General features: G+C 34.8%; 1 protein-coding gene across 6 annotated transcripts in view; it reads right to left on the reverse strand.

The window, feature by feature from the left end:
* The window catches only part of LOC111050230 (gastrula zinc finger protein XlCGF17.1-like), a 95,160-nt gene that overhangs the window by 9,833 nt on the left and 63,264 nt on the right, over positions 1-22,063 (reverse strand). Inside the window, exons 1-4 of one of the 6 annotated variants that reach the window (XM_039430066.1) lie at positions 13,945-14,150; positions 11,889-11,925; positions 7,596-7,669; positions 1,040-1,141 (exon numbers count right to left, since the gene is read on the reverse strand). The exons of 1 other annotated variant lie outside the window; for it this stretch is intronic. In XM_039430066.1, the coding sequence (XP_039286000.1) occupies positions 1,040-1,141; positions 7,596-7,669; positions 11,889-11,904 (192 nt within the window). In that variant the 5' untranslated portion in view covers positions 11,905-11,925; positions 13,945-14,150. Of the gene's footprint in view, positions 1-1,039; positions 1,142-7,595; positions 7,670-8,912; positions 8,970-11,888; positions 11,926-13,944; positions 14,151-22,063 lie in introns of those variants that run through there. 4 more of the 6 variants (XM_039430072.1, XM_039430060.1, XM_039430088.1 and 1 more) reach the window with 4 other exon arrangements.

Below are 22,063 nucleotides of genomic sequence, written 5' to 3' on the forward strand. Positions count from 1 at the left end.
TGGAATAGCAGCCATCAAGTTCTGCTCTCTAGATTAAGATAAACTGATTGCTAGTTTGGTGGTTGTAAACAGAAAATAGACAAGAACGCTAGTCAAAATACTTACAACTTATTGTATAACAATAAAGTATGGACTTTCCTCTGTATTCATACACTTGTAATGTTATTGACAATATTCCGAATTGACATTTATTTGTTTCTTGAATTTGATAGAAATAGAATTATATCTATTTTGAACAAGCTGGTCTTCCTGTGGGACTCCCCAAAATTCAAGCCATGCGCTAATAATAATAGCAAGCTGGTGACCTGTGCTCTGTAATTGTGTGTTTGAAGCACTTGACAAACTTTAAACTTGACGTTCTGAAATCTTGAAGAACTGAACATAGGCCTATAACACTTCTAAGTAAATTAGGAATCTATACGAGTTTACGAGTTTGTATATTTTCTTGAATAGTTCCAAATTTTCTTAAATAACACAATATTATTCGTTAAAAGTGGTAATTGAGTGGAATATTTCTAATTAATTTATCGATTTAAGCCATCTAAATTCAAAATTTATAGTTTTTAATGTTTATTTTGGACCAAAATTTTATAAAAATTGTACACGTGAAATTCTAACCTTATCTTGGACTTTGTCACCTATAAATTTGGAAGAAAAATAGCACAAGGACTATCTTATTATTTATCTTTCAATGTTATTACATTAGTGTCATTTGCATTGTAAATAAAATAAAATAAATAAAATAAATAAATATGCAAAATTTCAAGTTAATCAGATCAGTAGTTCAGAAGTGATTATGCGTGATTCATGTTTTTCCTATTCCTACTTGCATGAGTCGATTCTTTCCTTTATTAAAGGCCTACTAAAGATTACTTTGGTTATTTGATAAGAATTTTAACAATTTTGAATTTTCAAACTGTTCTTCTGCCGAAACTGGAAGAAAAGTTTTCATTCTGCAATAAGTATGAATTATAATATGATGAAAAAACACAAACTAAACTGCATTACTTATTTATTCTAGTCAAAATAGAATACATGCCTGATTGGAAGTTGAACCATTGTGTGAGGATGACTCATCTTTGACGTTGCTAGTTGTAAATTCACATTCTCCAAATTCATCCTCCTGCTTCTCGATCTTGATCTGTGAACATAAGAGAAGGCTTGTGTCACTTGAAAACTAGAAGAATATCAAACTCAGCAAGTAATAGTGCTCAGTATTAAAATATGGGTTGTAGTAGTTGATGTTGTTTATTTATGTTTGCCAGAATAGCAATGAATAGATTCAAGAATGCATCCCTTGAACTTAAAGAATGGACAATTTTCTATTGTTCTCTTAGAAGGAAGTTGAAAGGAAAACAATAAATTCACTTTTATTATAAAGCTGTAGTCAGTAAATTTCAAGGTGGATTGTTCAACAATAAGAATGAGAACGGCCTGACGTACTGTTTTTCGGCTCATGTTTATTCGAAAATTACTCGGGTATTTTGCGACGTGCAGGATTGATATTTGGCATAAAGTTAATAGTAGTGAAGTTGATTGTGATCACGAAGTTTCGAATTGATACGTACAATAGTTTCTGTGGAATACGTGAATATATTTTTCTTGTTCGACATGATTGCTCAAGGAACGCGTAGCAAGCAGCTAACCGGCAAAGATAAGGCTCAAGGCAACAATAGCCCGGCAGGAGCGCCTCGACCCCGCTCCTCCTCCTCATCCACCAGTGAGGGGCCGGCTTGAGGAAAACAGCTGATTCGGAACACAATATCTGAATTTCTTGCTGAGGACAATCAACTAGACAATATTGTTGAACGATTATTTGAAAAGTTTTCTGCCAAGCTTGAGGAATCAGTGACGGCAGCTACGAGCAGTGACGGCTGCTCGTATTAGTGCTAAATTCGAAGCCAGGTTTACGGAGGCAGAGAAGAAGATTGCCACATTAACAGCTCAAGTAGACAATATGAAAAAATTGTCTGCAGTACAAGTTGACGAGTTGGAGCAGTATCAACGGAGAAATAGCGTGCGAATTTTTGGGTTGCCAGAGGAGGGAGGTGAAAACGTGTCAAACATTGTTACGGACTTCTTCCGCACCAGGCTCAATAAGGAGATCGACGTTGCTTCGATCGACAGATGTCATCGCGTTGGCCGACGTGTGTTGACTGATGCTCAACAACATCCACGACCGAGAGCAGTACTCGTAAAATTGATCAGCTACCAGACGAAAAGAGCCGTCCTGACCGATCGGCGAAAACTGAAAGGGACGGGATTGACGATACGCGAGGACCTGACACAGAGACGAAACGACTTCTATCGCAGCGTAGCCAGGAGAGTTGGAGTGCGAAATGTATGGACCGTTGATGGACGCGTGATCTGGAGGGAGAATGGTAATGTCATGTCTGGCGGATGGGAGCAGACACTTGATAGACTAAACTGACATAGTATAAGCACACTAAAACAACAAAACAATAATAAGAATAGCGTTGAAGTGCTCTGAATAATTTGATGAATGATGAACAATGATCATTTAGTTTAAACTCATTTTACTTCTTTATTATTGTAGTATGGTTTTCGCCTTATTTATTCTGATATATAAGCTCATCTTATGGTTTTTCTTCGTATGATTCAAAATATCATACGCTTATGGCATTAAAACATTTTTTTTCACAATTATGAGAATTTGAATTAATGATTGGTATGAAAGCTGCGTCTGAGACATGTTTGTGAATGAGTGAGAGAGATTTGTGTGGGAGAGATTATGAGATGTATGAGATTTTATGCGAGATATTTATGAGAGGTTGACCTGCATTACATTTCTTGTTCATTTCTTCTAGGGTGAGTTATTCGTCTAACTCATTTGGTAAGATTGGAATCAATCTGTATTTTCATTCGTACTCTTATTGAAAGACAGTAACTGCAATCAGCCTACTTATCTGCCGTAGTGTTGTTTATCTCATTCTGCCATTACATCTCTCTAAGTCTTATCATTTATCGCAAAGCGCACTATAGAGCGAGGGATATCTTCTATTCATTTTCTTTTCTGTCTATTACTTTTCTGGCTATCGATCATATCTGCTGATCCCAGATATAATAAAGAAATATATCTATGTTCTGGATGAGTTTTTTTTTTCTCATGTTCTATACTTTTTAATTCACTATCATTTTTCTTTTTATGTCATGAGCGGAGTTTTGCTATAATGTTTTTATTGTGCGTACCGTTAGTTCTGTTAATAAAGCTAGTTGTTTTTCTCATATCACTTTCAAATAATACCTACTCAGGTAGATTAGTATCTAAACCCGATTGTTGTTGTTTATTATTAAATTTTATCAAACAGGGGCTGAAGTTATAGGCCTGTAATAGTTTTGCTCACTTATTATTTTAAATTTAAATCAATTTGAATTTATCGTTTTAATACCAGCCTACAGTAATGGGTGTGTATATTATCGTCAGTATTGGTACATATATTTTCTTTGTGAGTATGTTTGGATGTGCATGTATGATTGAAAGTATGAATGTGAAAGTTAAACTGCCTCTAGTTGTATATAGTTGTACTTATAGCTTGCGATTACTCTCACTCAGATGCGGTTGTGGACTGCAGCTCTCGTTAAAGAACAGCTATGAGTGCTGTAGATGACCGATCTGCCGCGTCGGACACCAAATGTTTGCTTCAAAATAAACTACAGCCCTATTCTGGTTTCCTTAAGATAGCTCATGTTAATGCACAGTCTGTTGGTGGTCACATTGACGAATTCAGGTATATTTTTGAGTCGAATCAGTGCGATGTGGTCCTGGTGTGTGAAACATGGTTGAAGCCATTTGTGTCGTCAAGAGGAGTTGATTTGGATGGTTACACTCTTGTTAGGAACGACCGATTGCTTAAGGGTGGAGGAGGAGTTGCGGCATATGTTAGAAGCGAATTGAAGCCAGTCTCGAAGTTCAAATCTGATACATCTAGAGCTAATAAGCTAGAATATTTGTTTTTAGAAATAACTGTATTAAGACTAAAAGTTTTGTTAGCTGTCTGTTATAGACCGCCTCACATAGGCTTTATGGACGAGTTTGAAGAGGGTCTTACGCAGTGTATGGCCAATTATAACCATGTTATTGTTATGGGAGACTTCAAAACAGACTTGTTAGAACCGGCTACTTTTGACAGACTTCAACTGACAACAATATTTGACTCATGCAACCTGACTCTGCTCCCTCTGGAGGCCACCCACCATACGGCTACATCCCATACCTTCCTTGATCTGATAGTAGTCTCTAATCCCAAATTGGTAAGAACTTATGGACAGATCCCGGCTCCCGTACTTTCAGGACATGATCTAATATATTGCGTGTACACCATTAAGCCCCCCAAAAAGAAGCCAAAAATAATCAAGTATTATGACTACAAAAATATAGATAGTACAGCATTATTCCAAGAGCCAATTCACATGCCCTGGGAAGGAATTTACTACACAAATAATATCAATAACATCCTTTTGATAATAGTCAATAATCTACAATATCTCTTCAATAAATATGTTCCCTTAAGGAAAAGACGTGTCACCAGGACACCAGCTCCATGGATTACTCAGGATATTAAACAATTAATGGAAGACCGAGATAGACTATGCACACTGGCCAGACGAACACACAATACAAATACTTTTGACGAATTCAAAGCAAAAAGAAATATATGTAAACAGTTAATTAGAAATTCCAAAAGTCAATATTTCAGAAATTTGTTAAACTCTAATAGATCAATGGCTTCCAAATGGCGCGCTTTGAAGTCTCTCGTGGCAGGCAAGGATAAGTCCAAGTTGGTGGTCAGACATACCGTTGAAGAATAAATTGAATTGCTACTTCTCTCAGGTTCCGGTGAGTTTGGATTTGGCCTATGAGTATTCCAATGATTATGAGGTGTTACGGTGTGATGATGAGTTTCACTTGGCAGCAGTAACGCAGCTGGATGTCATTAGATCAATCTGTGATATTAAGAGTAATGCTGTCGGCGCCGATGCACTTCCAGTGAGATTCATCAAACTAATTCTGCCTCTTATTTCTCCGTTCATCACACATTTATACAATACTTCATTTATGACCTCCAGCTTCCAATCTGCATTCAAATTTTACATGATCATTTCATTCAACAAAGTTCCTGATCCCACTTCTCCTTCTGATTATCGGCCGGTCGGCATACTGTCTGTCTTGTCTAAGGGTCAGGAGAGGCTTGCTCATAAGCAAATGAGTGGCTATATTACTCGGAAAGGAATCATCAGCGAACATCAGTCTGGATTCCGAGGAGGATACAGCACCACATCAGCTTTGCTCTGTGTCTCAGATGACATTCGAATGGCTATGGATAGGAGACAGTCTACACTGATGGTGTTGATTGACTTGAGCAAGGCATTCGATTGTATCTATCACCCGCTGCTTTTGAAAAAACTGAAAAATTATGGTTTTTCTGAGAGTAGTGTGGCATGGGTGAGGTCATACCTTCTTGACAGACAGCAGTGTGTTCGATTGGACAGCACGTCTCGATGGAGGGTGGTCAACAGGGGGGTACCTCAGGGTTCAGTTTTGGGACCACTACTGTTTAGTTTATATGTAAATGACGTAACTGACCGACTCAGACACTCCAGATTTCATCTTTATGCAGACGACCTACAGATTTATAGACATTTCAAGACTGATAACTTTGGTGAAGCAGTCACTCTTATGAATGAGGACCTGACTGCTGTCTTACTCTGGACAGCACAGCATGGATTGAAAATTAATGAATTAAAATCCAAAACAATCGTTATAGGTAATAGAAGACTTTTGAACCAACTTGACTTTAACCATGGACCTTTCATCGAAATTAACTCACATAGACTGGATTATAGTGAAAACATTACAAACTTAGGACTTACATTTTACAGACACCTAGACTGGACTGAACAAGTGACAAAGACTTGCAACAGGGTCTTTGCAGGCATTCACTCACTGAAGAGAATTGGAGCTGTTATCCCCTTACGAGAGAGAATAATGCTTGTGAAGACCTTGATATTTCCGAATTTCCATTACGGAGATGTGGTCATACAGGACATGACAGTGACTCTTTCTGAAAGACTGCAAAGGGCTCAGAACTACTGCGTGAGATTCGTCTTTGGTCTTGAAAGGGACGTCCACATAAGCCCTTACATCACTCAGATGGGTATTTTGAAGCTTCGAGACAGCAGAAATCATCATGTGCTGATGCTCCTCCACAAGGTTCTGGCAACTGGGTCTCCTCTCCACTTGAGTCAGAAATTTCAATTCCTCGCAGGAATCAACAGAAGAGATACGAGGCATGGCACAAGCCTGTTGAGCATTCCCATCCATCGCACTGTGACATATAATAGGTCGTTCTGTGTGACTGCTTGCAGACTGTGGAATAGCTTACCCGCATCTTTGAGGAGTGTGGAGAGGCGGACACTGTTCGGCGCGGAGGTCTAGGCGTGGCTGAGGGAGGGCCATCGGGGCATAGGATGAGGTGGTGTGTTTGCGTGTGTGAAAGGTGTGTGTTTGCGTGAAATTTCATTGTTTCTTGCTTAAAAAACTTTCTATAACTCTATTTTCTAACTTTTTTATTATTTTTTCAATTTTTTTCAGTCTAAAAAATATTCTACTCAATTAAATGAAATTGTTTTTTTTTCAAATATTGATTTATACTTTTTTATCATATTACTTATTATTCTATTCGAAAAATTATTTCCTTATGTTGTGATGTAGATACATTAGAATTGTATAGGAGGGTTAAGTGGGAGAGAGGGCCGGCTGCACCCTAACTTCGCCCTCCAGGTTAAAATAAAGGCAGCCTATCTATCTATCTATTTCAGATACTCTAGTAATATACTGTACTTGACAATTAATCTTTTATCAATTAATCAGGTAACACTCTGATGGTGAGAATGATCAAAGCTTGTAATCCCCATAGATAGAATAATTGGTGTTTTTGCTGCTACATAACGGAGCTCTCAAGCAACTGACCCCCATTTTACACATTGCATGAGAGAGTACAGAGTACTGGAATGAAGATGAGTGGACAGGTCGTAGGTTGCCTTTGCCTATACCAGACAGGAAGCACTGTAAATTTGCAGATTCTCAATTAATCAATCAATCTTTATTGTTGCCATCAAACATTACACATGTAATTCTCCTGGTATACTATCAGGACATCTATAAAATTCAACCGCTATCAAGTGATGTCATCTAACAAAGTCTCTCCCACATCAACCAATGAGCAAATGAACTGCAATGCAATGACATATTATAACACATCAGTAATCGACGTTCAATTGTGTTTAATTCAATATAGATGTACTTACAACCATTTCAAGGATTTTAGAAGTCTCACAATTTACCCCACTTTGGAAATATTTACAGGCATTAGTTTCTCTAAAAAATATCATTTTTTCAACGTTAATGAAAATAATTGTACAAAACAATATTACCCAACAATGTTTCCTTGACTAGGAAGTCAAATGTTTCACATACAACACCAACACATGCTAGGTTTGAGAATATATCTAATGCCTTTTACCTAAAACAATAAATATTCAAATTTGAATGTATTTTTGAAAATATTTTTTACCTGGACTTTGATTTGTGGTTTAGATGTTGATACATCTTCCAGTCTGTTAATAACTACTTTTGCGATTTTCCCACCTGAAATATAAGTAAAATTATGAAGTGAGGGAAAATTATGAGACATAAAATAAAAATGTTTATTGAATTTTCCAAGTTGAGTGTTTGATATTATGATGAATATTTTCAAGGAAAATTCAGTTTCAAAAATCAATTAGGAGTTTTAGAAGATGTTTAGAAGTGTCAAATTACCAAAAATAGTATCAAATGTTAATGTTCTCAATCAAAAACAGTCTAAAAAAACTAATTGCTGAAATATTGATTTGGGATATAGATACCTAGTTTGTATACTTTTGTATAGTTTAGTATACTATGCAGATGCATACTTTTTATTTAGAACTTGAACTTTACTTAACAAAAGCTGTATGCTCTCTGCTGGTATTGTTGACTGTTCAATTCTAGGAAACTGTTTTAGCTTGTTACTCTTTATTAAATTAACTGGAATACACATAAATGGAAGTACAGTATATGTTTTAGTTGTTTTTCACAAAATAAGTTCGATAAAGATGAAGCTTCATAAATTCAATTCCATTTAATATATTTTCTCTTCAAGTTTTTTCTTGTTTATTCATTTAATTCAATTTAATTCCAAGTATTTCTCAGTTTAATGATTTATTTTTTCTATTATTGCGCGCAATTGTTAATTTGTTGACCAGTTGGGTGGGTGGCCTGTGCGCGGTCGACAGAGACTCAGTCGATTGATGACGATCATTTATCATGCTTCAACCATTTATGTTTAGAGCTTGAATCAACACATGAATTTGTAAATTTTTTCTTCGGACAGGGGGAGGGAGAGGCTGAAGTTTTTTCAATGAAACATTCGTAGCTTTTCCAAAAATGTAGATAAACTGTTGGTCTATCTAGATAGTTTACCAACTTTGGATATTATAATACCAACAGAATGCTGGTTGAGAGAAGGTGAGGAGGGAATACCTTTAGAGGAATTTGACTAAGTAATTACTGACAGACGACGAAACAGATAGTTTAGTTAACTAAACAGTTATAGTTTACTACAGTAAAAGATTATCGGTGAGTGCCGTACAAACTGCAATTGCTGATGTATATGGCTTAAAAATGGAATTTTCTTTTAAAAATAAAAAATTACTGTCTTTTGGCTTTCTACTGGACTTTAGACTGCGACATTCAACTATTTTTAGACTCAATGGACAACTATATTAACCAATTGAATAGAGCCACAACAATTATTTGGAATGGTGACTTCAATTTTGACTTATTAGGAAATACTTTGAACACTGACACTTACTTAAACACATTGATAGGAGCAGGACTCATTCAGTGAATTGACAAACCAACAAGAGAACTGAAAATACAAAATCTTGTATAGATCATTTTTTATACGGTACAATGATATGGTAAATGTGTGATCAGCTGTTTTACAATCGCACGTAACAGATCACTACAGCATAGGACTCACTATTGATTTTGACAATTATTTTACACAGACTGACATAATCACACACCACTACATTGATCGCGCTCTCTTAGCCGCCAACCTGAGTCGGATCAACTACAATAGCATCACACAAGTACAAGACGTCAACCAATGTTCCGCTGATTTTTCCTATTTATTTTCTGAAGCAATCTCCAGTTCTAAAAAACCATTAAAAAATATTTCTACAAGATATAAGAAGGTTAAACCTTGGATCACTCGAGATCTAATTGTGTTGATTCGTGAAAGAGACAAAATGAGCTAAAAAGTAAAAAACCAACCATCTAATTTGGAGTGGAAAATAAATTTTTGTATCTCCAGAAAACAAGTTACAAATAAACTTAAGAATTCAAAACGAACGTACTATCGTAATAAATTGAACCAGTGCCAAAATGATCCTAAATTGTTTTGGAAACTGATAAACGAGTTAGGAGGAAGGGATGTGAGGAAGGACAGCTTTCCATTAGATAAATTTTTGTCCAATTCACCACATACACCTATCAATATCTGCAGAGATGTAGCAAATGATTTCAACATTTTTTTGCTTCAGTAGGAGAGAATCTAGCTTGTTCGATCGACTCAGGTGGTGCTGATAGTGAATGATACTGACTATGTTGTAGACACAGAATTTGCGTTTCAACCTGTTTCTGAGCAGGACGTGGTAAGGTGTGTGACCGCACTAAGAGGTGGTTCGGCGCCTGGTTACGACCGGATCTTGGCTTGTCTCCTCAAAGATAATATCCATATAATCCTTGAACCTCTCCTTTATATAATAAATCTTAGTTTGACCAACGGAGTTTTTCCTGATATTTATAAGATTGCCAAAGTTTTCCCACTTTATAAAACAGGCTGTTTTTCAGATAAAAATAATTATAGACCGATTTCTCTACTAATAGTTTTCTCCAAAATTCTAGAAAAAATTGCCAAGGAGCAACTTGTTGCTTACCTAATATTGAATAACATTATTACAGACCGACAATATGGCTTTAGGAGTGACAGATGTGTTTCTGATGTGATGTTTGATGTGAACAAAGCTTTGCATAGTGCTGTGTCAGGTAATTTGAAGGCTTTGATGATATTTCTTGATCTCAAAAAAGCCTTCGATAGTGTAGACAGAAATAAGTTGATTGATAAATTGAGAGCAATAAGAATTGTGGGTAAGGCAATTGACTGGTTTTCCAGCTACCTTAAAAACAGATAGCAATACCCAGGGAAGTAACCTGAGCCCAATACTTTTTTCAATTTATATTAATAATATCTCAAGATTAACTTTGAATGGTGAAATCTTCCTTTTCGCTGATAATATATCGTTATTATAAGAGATTATTTCCGCAAAATAACATTTTTTCAGCTGTAAGTCTTCCAATTTTCAAAAAAAGATTGAAATATTGGTTGTTTGAAATAAGTGAGGAGGAGGCTGTGGCTCTGGTTTTGGCGGGCGGCGGACTCACCTGACTGCAAAATTAAAATGACTTTTACTGACTCTATACCAATTCTGACTGACTATACGATACAGACTGGCTATATACGATACCGACGGACTTTACAATACAGAATGACTTTGTACAATACAAAACTATGACATTCATTTGAATGGAATTACCATAAATTGAATTAATTTTGGCTCTCTTTCTTCTCCCCCTTCATAAAGATTCACTATACCTACTTGAAATTTCAACTCGAGTCTACGCGCACAGGCCACAGTGCCCATGTAGACTCATTCCATAACCTATAATATGGAAACTTAATTTAAGTACATAATTATTCGTATTTTATATTATTCATCATTTTTGTACTTACTGTATTTTTGGGATAAAGAATATTCTTGATTGATTGATATTATTTTTATACAAAGCATCAGTAAGTAAAATCATTCAAGGTACTAACGTGCTTCTAACTTGATAACACAGCTCTCAACATGAGAAATAATCTACTAGTGTTTACAAAAATTTCTAATGGAGACATTCCATTCAAAAACAGTCTGATCACAAAAACTGCTTGGCTTTGATTAGAACCCCCTTATTCAAAACTCTATCTAGCAATCAACTTCAACCAGTAATGTAATGGAGACAACACTTTATTTAATCAAAAACTGAATGTTGTTTCATTAAACATAATTCAATGAATCAACATAATGTTTCGATAGCATAGATCTGTAAAGTCTGCACATACATTTTCATAGGTTCAGTGTATAGTTCATGTATGTTATTGTACAGTGTCTGTTATTGGTTTAGAACAAGTTTTTTCATGTAAAATAATTGGGATTTCATAACAAAGTTTAGACTCAAATCAACAATTGAGATTCTAGGAAACTAAAAGAAGAAATAATGTATATACTGGTTAGAACGGAAACAGTACAGTGCATGTCTTATCGAATTTAGTTCCCCCCCTCTCTCTCTCTCTCACTCTACCTAGCTCTATCTATCTCCGAGGTGGTGGTGGAGGTGGAGGAGGAGGAGGAGAAGAGTGCTATCTCCCGGCAGAGCTGACTGAGTCCTTGTCGTCGTTAAAACCGCACCAAGTAAGACGATCCATATTTTTATGTATTTTCCTCGAAACTCATATTATGTGAACCCTCAAAGTTACCCCGCGTTTTTCATATACAGATGGAAATAGATGAGAAATTGCATTTATTCAAATGCACATCTATAAATAATAATTTTTAAACAAAATCCCAAGTTGAATGCTGTTAAACCTGTTGTCAATATTTGCAGTAGCAGAAGTCTTCGGGGTGATTCACAGAATTTAACTTTGGATTTTCGTTCAATAATAACTAATGTGTATACTTACAAACATGGTACTCCATATTCTGGAAAGCAGTTTGACTCTGAAAACAATACAGAGAGTTCATTATTCAATTGTTTATCAATGGTACAGCTTTATTAATTGAATTCCTCTAAATGTATTAATATATAATATTGAAAATTTTCAGCTGCTTAGAAGCACTCAAATTGGCAGAATCAACTCTATGGAGATTCATTAGTTTTAAACAACATAACAGTATTAGTTGAATTACTTAAACTATTGATCAGTTGACTTGTAAGTAGCGCACTTTTAACATTTTCCAATCGCAGTTGGTCAGAAATGTATGATGGCGAAATTGATAGAAAATTAGTAACAATAGCAAGAAAATTCCACAAAATGGATCATTTATGGATTAGAAGAAAAATACGTGCCTTATTTATGGTTAAGCAACTTTATAAATGTAGACTCAACTCCCAACACTTTTTCATGCAGACTATCATGCAGAAATGCTTATCTTTTAAACTCAGTATCATATTCCCAAATTATGTATTGTTTTGTCGTTGTATGTACAGCAGAATAAATTGTTTCTTCTCTTTCGATCCTAGATCAGTGACTTGAAGAGCTGAATTGAATTTAATAAATTTTCCATTTCATATAATTATTAGCATAGCTTCAAATTTTGGCAAAAAGGGACGTTCATTTGTGTTTTAATGACGGAGATTTATGATATATTATTGTTTATTGTTTTTGAAGGGACGGATTTAAGGATCCAGAGGTTCAAAGAAACCCAAACGTCAACCGAAGCTTTTTGTGTTCCCAAGTAGTATGTTAGGCAAACCAATACCTATGTCCTTTACAAGAACCAGGAGTTTTTCCCTATACTAACTTGGCTCGTCACTTCCCACATCAGATAGTATTTCAGTTCGTCTCGAAATCCTTATTTAAATTGAAATTAGAGAAATGTTTAATACAGCTGGGAGTGAACAAGGCAGAAAACATCATCACAAAAATTATAACACCTACTTTGGCCGATAAAATTCGCTGGTGGTGACAACCCGTCTACTGTTCTTGAAATCTGTATGCACCATTACACTAATTAATTTTTTTGAGCTATTCAATAATTCATTCACTGTATGTAATAATAATATTCAATAAGATTATAAATGCATCAAGATTGTTGTTTCCTTTCTCTCTGTAAAACTTTTAATATGCAACTCTGGTTTGCGCACAGGCATTTTTTGCCCATGCAGACCATTTTCTAAAGATTTATTTGGCTTAGTGTATTCATAAGGTTGTTTTATTCTTTGTTGTTGTTTTATATTGAAAATGAGTACATAAGATTTTTGCTTTGTAAATTGCATTTTTTTTTATAAATATCTTTTGTCTGTCTGACTAACATTCCATTCATCACCTGGTTGCAATCCTTGTCGCAATCCAGTGTGATATGCTTGGCAGTCTCTTCATTCTGATTAGTCCTCGTGACCTACGTGAGTTCCACTCTTGGCCTTCTTTGTAGGTCCTTCCGCTGAGAGAGGGGACGCCAAACTGCCTCTAGGGCGCCCGGCCACCCTTGACTCAGCCTCTTGACCCATGTCCAAAGCACACTGAGACATTAGTAGCAGCTGGTAACTACTACCAGAAATATGGAATCGGAAATTTCATGAGCTCAAATGCTCATGACATTTCCAATCCCACTTTCACATAGGTAGCTAGTGGATGCCACTAATGTATCTGTGTGTAGAGTGCTCACTGAACATGGAATTGGAAATGCCATCTACATATTCGAGTTCCGGACATTTCTATTTCCACATTCCCACAACAGCTACTATTGTCCCTGTGTGCAGGCTGCTAATGGGTGGACCTAAAATGTAGCTTTTCCAATGGAGTCTTTTCGTTTTCCTATAGTATTGACACTTGTCAATATAGGATAGGATTCAACGAAGGAAAACAATTATTTAATTGAATCTTTATACATAGCTCTCACCAGTCAGATGACTGAAGTTAGCTACAATGTTGGTCTACCCATCTACTGAATAGACAATGCGCATGAATGCAAATGAAAGCTAGGTTATGCATGACCACCAAGCGTGCAGATACTTACTTTCCATGTCCAAGATCACCATTATGCTATTATTATTTTATATATTTCCCTCCCAAAATTTAGCCACCCAAAGGGCTTTGTCATTGCATTTGAGGAGGTCGTCATAAGAGCAGCTTGTGTGACATGAAATGTAGAAAGAACAATAGCAGCACCCACACTTTCTATTTGCGTTTAGTGTGAGCAACAGCATACAAGTAACAAAGTGCCTGTTTTAATGACATTTTTCAAATTTTGCTTTTTGGCTTATGCATGATCTAACGCACACTTACGAATTCAATATGATCACAACCTTGAATAGACAAGTCAATAATAATCTGAATTATGATAAAACTAAATTCCAAATATTTTTGTGGAATAAGAAACAATAAATTTTACAAATTGATGAGGGACACTGTTTTTACTTTCCTTGCCCAATAACCAAAGGTAAGGAAAGTATTGCTTTCCGAAAAAAATTAAGGTACCCCAATTTCTAAATTTCTATACGTTTCAAGGTCCTCTGAGTACAAAAAAGTGGTTTTTAGGTATTGTCTGTATGTGAGTGTGTATATGTGCGTCTGTGTACACGATATCTCATCTCCCAATTAACGGAATGACTTGAAATTTGGAACGTGAGGTTCTTACAATATAAGGATCCGACACGAACAATTTATATCAAATGCAATTCAAGATGGCGGCTAAAATGTTGTCAAAAACAGGGTTTTTCGCGATTTTCTCGAAAACGGCTCCAACGATTTTGATTAAAGTTATACCTGAAATGGTCATCGATAAGCTCTATCAACTGCCACAAGTCCCATATCTGTAAAAATTCCAGGAGCTCCGCCCCATCTATGCAAAGTTTGATTTTAGATTCTCAATTATAAGGCTTCAGATACAATTTAAACAAAAAAATTCGAGTGGAATAGATTGAGCATGAGAATCTCTACAATTAATGTTCAGTAAAATTTTCATCTAAAATTAAAAATAAGCTCGAAATTCGAGAAAAACCATGTGTCAAAAGAAGGAAGAAATTTTCAATTTAAAAAATAATCTCTCTGAACATCCAAAATTAACATAATCAAAAAGAAACTATTCAAATTATTCACAATTTTTAATTAATTTTAAAATTTCGTTGTTCAAGATATAACATCTTACAATTCAACACCAGCTGTTATATTTAAATATACCAGCATGAACTGTGAAAATCCAAACACAGCTGTGTTTGAGAAGAAAATACCTAATTAGAACCGTACGAATTTAAACCTGACATGTATGAAAGCCTTATTCGTTTTCGGTAACGAACCGAACCGAACCGAATGAAACCGAATGCGTGTGAAGCTAGCCTAAGGGTCGGTTTTCGAGCTCGGGGTTTAGCTAAGTTCTCAGCTGGAGTCAGAAACCTGTCTCCCCGACAACTAGAATCCTCGCTATTTTGATCACAGGCAAAATATACCATTGCCGTCAACTAGTCTCCCCGACAGTAAATCCCCTACTAGAACAAAGGAGACTAGTTGTCGCCCACAACTAGTCTCCTCACACGCTCATGACAACTAGTCTCCCCGACATTAAATCCCCTGCTGGATAGGCCTATGAGGGGTCTGGTTGTCGTGATCGTATCCGACAACTAGTCTCCCCAACAGATAATACCCTATTGAACAATGGAACCAGTTTGAAGCGGGCGGGGAAGTAGTATACAATCACAGATACTGTTTCACACATTCTATGAATTCGATTATTAGAAGAAAAGCTTGTTGAAGTTGTCACTTCTATCACTGCAAACATAAAATTAAAAAAATAAACTATAATTCTAAAATAAACTTCCAAATTCAACTGACTTGGATCCTTATTGAATTGGCAAGCAGTTTCAGAATGAGTTTGTAAGTCTTGCAAGTGATTCCAGCTTGTATGCATGGAATATAACATATAATATAATATATATTATCATTGCTTACCTCACCTAATTTTTTATTACCATTTTATATCACATATTTTTAACTCATATATGAGTTTTAATTTCATATATATCTCAAAATGTACCTATTCACTCAATCTTCATTTTTCATGATTTGATACAAGCCATATAAAAATGAATTGCACCTTTTCATATAGCTGAAATTTGTGGATGTGTTGTATAATATATATCAGTTTATTACTTGTATATATTTAAATAAATATATAAATCTTATGAATTCGGCTTGAGAAATAAATTGTTAATGAAAAATATTGTTTATAATTATTTGTTACCTTGAAAAAAAAAATAGTTTCGAGAGCCTAAACATTGGGAAAAAATTGAGACAAATTCATGGAAGATCACATTTTCAAACTCTGTACAATATGGTCACAGCTAATTTTTTAAAACAACTCATAGCTGTTTAAAGTAGTTTAGAAACGTTGCATAAAGACCTATTGATATTTGATGAAGTGTCAAACAAAAGGATGATAAATCGATATAATAATCTTGGGGTATAACTGTACCCCATGCACCTATTCAAGTTCTGTAAAACCACGCGCCTACTGGAGGGTAATCAACGTACATAATCAGTACAGTAGCAATATTTTTCAACTTCATTCATCAAATTTATTTTATTACTTTTTCACACTACTATAAGATTGAACACAACATACTCTGTAATTTTGTCAATAACTTCACTATAAATACTATAATAACTCAACTTCCCTATTTTTTAATGTTTAAATTGAAAAAGTGAGTAATTTTCAGTTGAATTTTGCATTTGAATAAAACATCATGTTCAATAAACGACTCACATCTATTCAAACAGTCAAACAGGTTGTCTGGTACACTATTTCACAGTTTTAATTCTTGCCTGATATTTCTGAAAGCTTCTAGAACTTCTTGATGTGATGGATTCTTCTCCTCGTTTGTCACAATCATCATAATCATCATCATAGTCAGTTCTAAGAATTGAAATGTGTGACAAAAGCAAAAATGAGAAAGTCCAGTCATTCACCTGCCTGGTCTACGAATGACAAGTCCTTGAAATTCTATTGCAATAGGCTTAACTTGCATTCAATTTCCGACATGTGTCTCAACCTATATTAACTGTCTCCCATCCTATCTTCTTCCTACCCGAATTGCCATTATTTTCAGTCTATCAACCTTTCAGCTGAAACTAAACAATTTCTTGAGAATGACCGTCTGCTTCCTATACTACACACTACATTTTGTATGTTGAAGTAGAGAGAAAACTTTGTTGCTGAGAGGTCTGAAATTTGTTAGAGGTAAATAAGCAGCCAAAACTCTAAAATGTCATGGGATTATTTCGTTTAGTGGATGTTCATTTTAGAGAGGTTTGACATATTTTGTAAAAAATCATAAGAAGGAAATTATACTTCATCAGTATATCAAATCTAAAAAATCGAGATCAGCTATCTCCTCCTTCTGTGACAACATTTACTGACCTTTTGAATAATTTCAAATTTTCAGTGATGATTGATCGTACTAGAGTGAGGCTATCTTGGAGAATGGTGGAAGTGGAAACAGTGATTATTGATTGTAAGCCGTTTAAGCTCCTTGCGAAGTGAAGACTGTTTTGGTCTGTCTAATTTTATAATTAAAAATATAAATGATTCCATGTTGGTACCTCTGACTCTAATAATAAATTTTGTTTTAATAACAGGACAGTTTCCTGATTGCTTGAAGCTGTCCTTGATCAATCCAATTTTCAAAAAAAGGGATCGAGACCTGCCCGAAAACTACAGGCCAATAGCGATTCTACCAATAATAAGTAAAATCATTGAAACCTGTATTTTCCAACAAATGTATGAGTACGTGACAGTCAACTCTATTTTACATGAAAACCAATTTGGGTTCAGACCTAATTGCTCATCCACTATGGCTGTAGAAAAGATTGTAGATTCTATTCTTCAGGGATTCGAGAAAAACATTATAGTTGGAGGAAAAGTGCTGGATTTGAGTAGAGCTTTCGATACAATTTCTCACAGTGTTCTCTGCAGCATTTTGAACATTATGGCATAGGAGATAAGGAATTAAAATTGATCAGAAGTTACCTTAGTGACAGAACACAAATAGTTCGACTGAATAGGCAAAATAATAAATTTCAGAACCAAAAAAAGTATTGGCAGGTGTTCCACAAGGATCAGTCCTTGGACCCTTTCTATTCTTAGCTTTTGTGAATGATTTTAGTGTTGATGTTCCATGTTAATCTGTGCTCTATGCTGATGACACTACCATACTTGATTGTAATACTAGTGTAGAGGCTGTACTTGATAGGCTTGACTCCTCGGTTGAACGCTGCAGGGAGTGGTATGCTGCTAATTGTTTGTCTCTCAATGAGAGTAAAACAGAAAATATTCTATTCACGCTTAGAAATAATTCAAGCAGGGAGCACCAGGATGGTGCTGGGTTTCGTCCTAGACAGTAAATTGAGTTGGAGTAGCCACATAGAGTATCTGTGTAAGAAACTGTCCAGAGTTATGTACCTACTGAGAAAACTAAAATGTTGTGTCAGTAGGGAGGTACTTATTATGACTTACTATGGTTTGTTTCATTCCCATCTCAATTATGGGCTCCGTCTTCGGGGTAACTCAAGTGATATGAAGAAGGCATTTATTTGGCAAAAAAAGCAATTCACTGTATTGTTGGTCTAAGGAGTGTTGAAAGCTGTAAAAATAGTTTTATAGAGCTTGGAATCATGACTCTCCCTTCAATGTACATTTATTGTAACCTGGTCCATGTTAAAAATACATCAGACTGCAAAAAACATTTAAAAGCTATAAGTATTGTAATATTACATTTTTTCTCGATTGGAATCGAATCTTCAATTCGAGATCTATAAAACTTTATAGTAAATATCAGAGTAATCAATATACGGACAACTTTTTGACTGAGAATTTATCGTAAATGATTGTGTTGCATGTTCCATGGTGTCACCGAGGCTGAGTTGATAGAATTAACAGATAAATGGATTATTTAAATAGAGATGATATATAAATTTAAAATAACAGTTTCAAAATAAAGATATATTGAGAACAAATGTAAAATGTGAATTCTAAACTTGTAATTTATAATTTTTTGGTGACATGTCTGTGAAGTCATCACTGGTTTGAGGTGTCTTTTGCTCTTTGCTAGGAGGCTTCCTGCTTCTCTAAAAATGATGGCTGGCTGTGTGTGTTCTAATTTTGTGCTCTCTGAATATTTTTCTGTTTAAGTGAATTATTAATGTTTCAAATTGAGTTTTGAACAGTTTATAGTGTTCTATTCTGTCTATAATTGTATCTTGTCTATACAAGCCTATAGCCATTGTTTTTTCAACTATATAAACTGGATAAGTATTTAGCTCATAATGATTTTAGATGCTTAAGTGTGTAAGGTATTGTTTTGTATATTGCCAAAATCCTTCTGAAGATTATAAGTTGGTTTGCTCTGAAAACTGGATTTCTCATTCATAGGCGATAGATCCATTCATAGTTTATCAAGAATCTATTACGTTGGAGCCGATAACTATCCTTAGGTTAATAGGTGAAAAATGCTATCCAGCCGATTTAGGAGAAATTGGTAGCACGGCAAATGTTACCCCTGTTGTGGGACTGAATCTCCAAATTGTCCCAAATGTTACCCCTGTGGTGGGACCGAATTACAAAATAAATATGTCCCAAATGGTACACCATGAAATCCCTGGTTATAAAAAATTATGTTTAGGATAGATGTCTTGATAGGTTATGAATGGTATACTGCTGAATGGGAGGTCAGTTCTGGAGTGGTCAAGTTTTAATGAATAGATATCAGTGCATATTACAAAATGGCAGACATTAAAAATTATCTGAATCTTATAGCATTCTTAACACAAAAGTTTGATGAGCAAAATGCTAGGTTTGATGAGCTAAATGCTAGATTTGATGAGCAAAATGCTAAGTTTGATAAGCAAAATGCTAAGATTGATAATTTGAAACAAGATCAGAATGCTAGGTTTGATGATATGAAGCAAGAATTTGCTAGCATTAGACTAGAGCAGGTTAGTATGAACCTTCTATTGAAAGATGCACATGAAACATTGAGTGATAATCATGAAGATGAAAACAAATTGAAGCAGGATGATAGTAGTGTTGAGATTCAAGATCAATTAGTTCAAGTTTCAGATAATGTAGGCCTAGTTAATGTTATTGAAAAAGTAAATCCTAGTGAGATAGTGGAATTGAGTAATGTAGTAGGTAGGGAGTTGTCTTTATTGAAAGTCAACAGTTAAGGAAGTAGTAGGCCAACCGTATTGCCAAATTGATAGTTAGGAAAACAGTAAGTAAAGTGAATGTTTACATGAGACAGGTTTCTGTAGAGGTTAGGAACAGTGTAAACAAAATGAATCTTGCTTTGAATCAAGTTGATGAATTCAACTTTCAACTGAAAATTGAAAAGGTGTATGCAAAGCATTATCTAGTGAACATGACTGACTTTTGTGAGCAAAATGGCTTTGTTGAAACAAATGAACCCATAAATAAAATCATGTTCTTGAAGAAAACAAAGCACAAAGTTTCCATTGATGTGTTAGTATTCAAAGGTTGTTTCAAGTTGCTTACTTACAAGATGATGACAATGAATCACATGATGAAAGGGTATTCCCTGGCACTATGTTATGATTAGGAATCCTGTGTTATGCCGGGATTCAGAATAGCATAATCGCTACACAGTGTATGGTAAGAGTCCATAATTGTGTCTTTTTTCTTTCCTGTAGCCTATTTTTCTTGGCCCTTAATCTTTTCAAATTTCAATTCTTTCCTGTCTTTGTGTAATGTTCAGTAAAATTCTTCTATGATGCATATCTTAACCAATCTTGTCCATAGTGATTTAAATTTGTATTTTTTATTTATTTATTTATTTATTCGTTGATATAATAAACAAATCATATGAATATGATCGGGATAGAACAACAGGCATAGCCCAAAACTATTCTGTTCCCAAATTTTAATAAATAATGAAATGTCCGAAAAAATAGGTTATGTTCTTACTGAGGAAATTTAAAGTTCAAAGTTCTGTCCAAGAATATATATTAGCTAGAAATTTTGAATTTAGAATGATTAAAATACCAAATTATAGTCAAATTTTGCACTTAATATCACCGCACTTTGAATAAATTAATTTAGAATGATTAAAATACCAAATTATAGTCAAATTTTGCACTTAATATCACCGCACTTTGAATAAATTAAGTTATTTCAGAAAATTTTGAAGCCAAAAATATACACACAACTTTCAACAGAAATTATTTATTTTTATTTTTTTATATTTATTTTTTATTTTTTCTGAAATAATTTTGGAAGTTAAAATAGTAGCTTATTTTCCTAATCTTTAAATTGTTGATAAAACTTAACTTTTCTAAAATCTATCTATTGTAGTGTAAATAATTGTTTGCTTGTGGTATATTTTTTCATCATGTATTACATAAGTTAAGTAGATAGGAATAAAACGTCTCATTCAAACTCAGACAAAGAATGATTGTTTATTTAATCAACATCATAATCTTAGCTGTCTCCATAGAGATAGTGAAAGACGTCAGCTGAGGCTTCCGTAACTACCCCCCTCCAGTCATTACTATCTCTATTATAGAGATGTAAATAGAACTCATAAAAACAAAACATGGAAAACAACATAATAAAAACATTTTAGAAATCTTTCCTTACTCATCTTCATTATAGTTCCTTTTCGATCTTCTAATCTCACTCAAATGCACAATTTCATGTCTACCTCGTCCATTGTTGTGTTGCTTTTTTACCTCCACTCGGTTCCTATGTAGTAGATCAATCACTTCATATGGTCCAACAAATCTATGATCCGATTTCGTTCTCTTGTGATGATTTTTCTTGAAGATTATGTCACCTACTTTTATTTTATTAATGTCTTCGGCCACCTCCAAATTATACTTTTTTGTCCTCCGAACTTTCTCGTTCATGATTTTTCTCTCCACTTCTCTATGCTCCTCTGGATGCTCAACTAACTCAAATGGTGAAAAATTTGTTGAAGAATGTATGCTACTATTATATGCCAGAATAGCTCTTGCCATTGCTTCTTCCCCACAGATGTTTCTATCAACTTCTAATAAGTGCAAATGTTCAGTTAGCGTGCTATGTAAACGTTCCATCATTCCATGAGATTGCGGATGTCCTACTGTAG

The sequence above is a fragment of the Nilaparvata lugens genome, chromosome 1 (assembly GCF_014356525.2).
Source record: "Nilaparvata lugens isolate BPH chromosome 1, ASM1435652v1, whole genome shotgun sequence".
Lineage (NCBI taxonomy): Eukaryota > Metazoa > Arthropoda > Insecta > Hemiptera > Delphacidae > Nilaparvata > Nilaparvata lugens.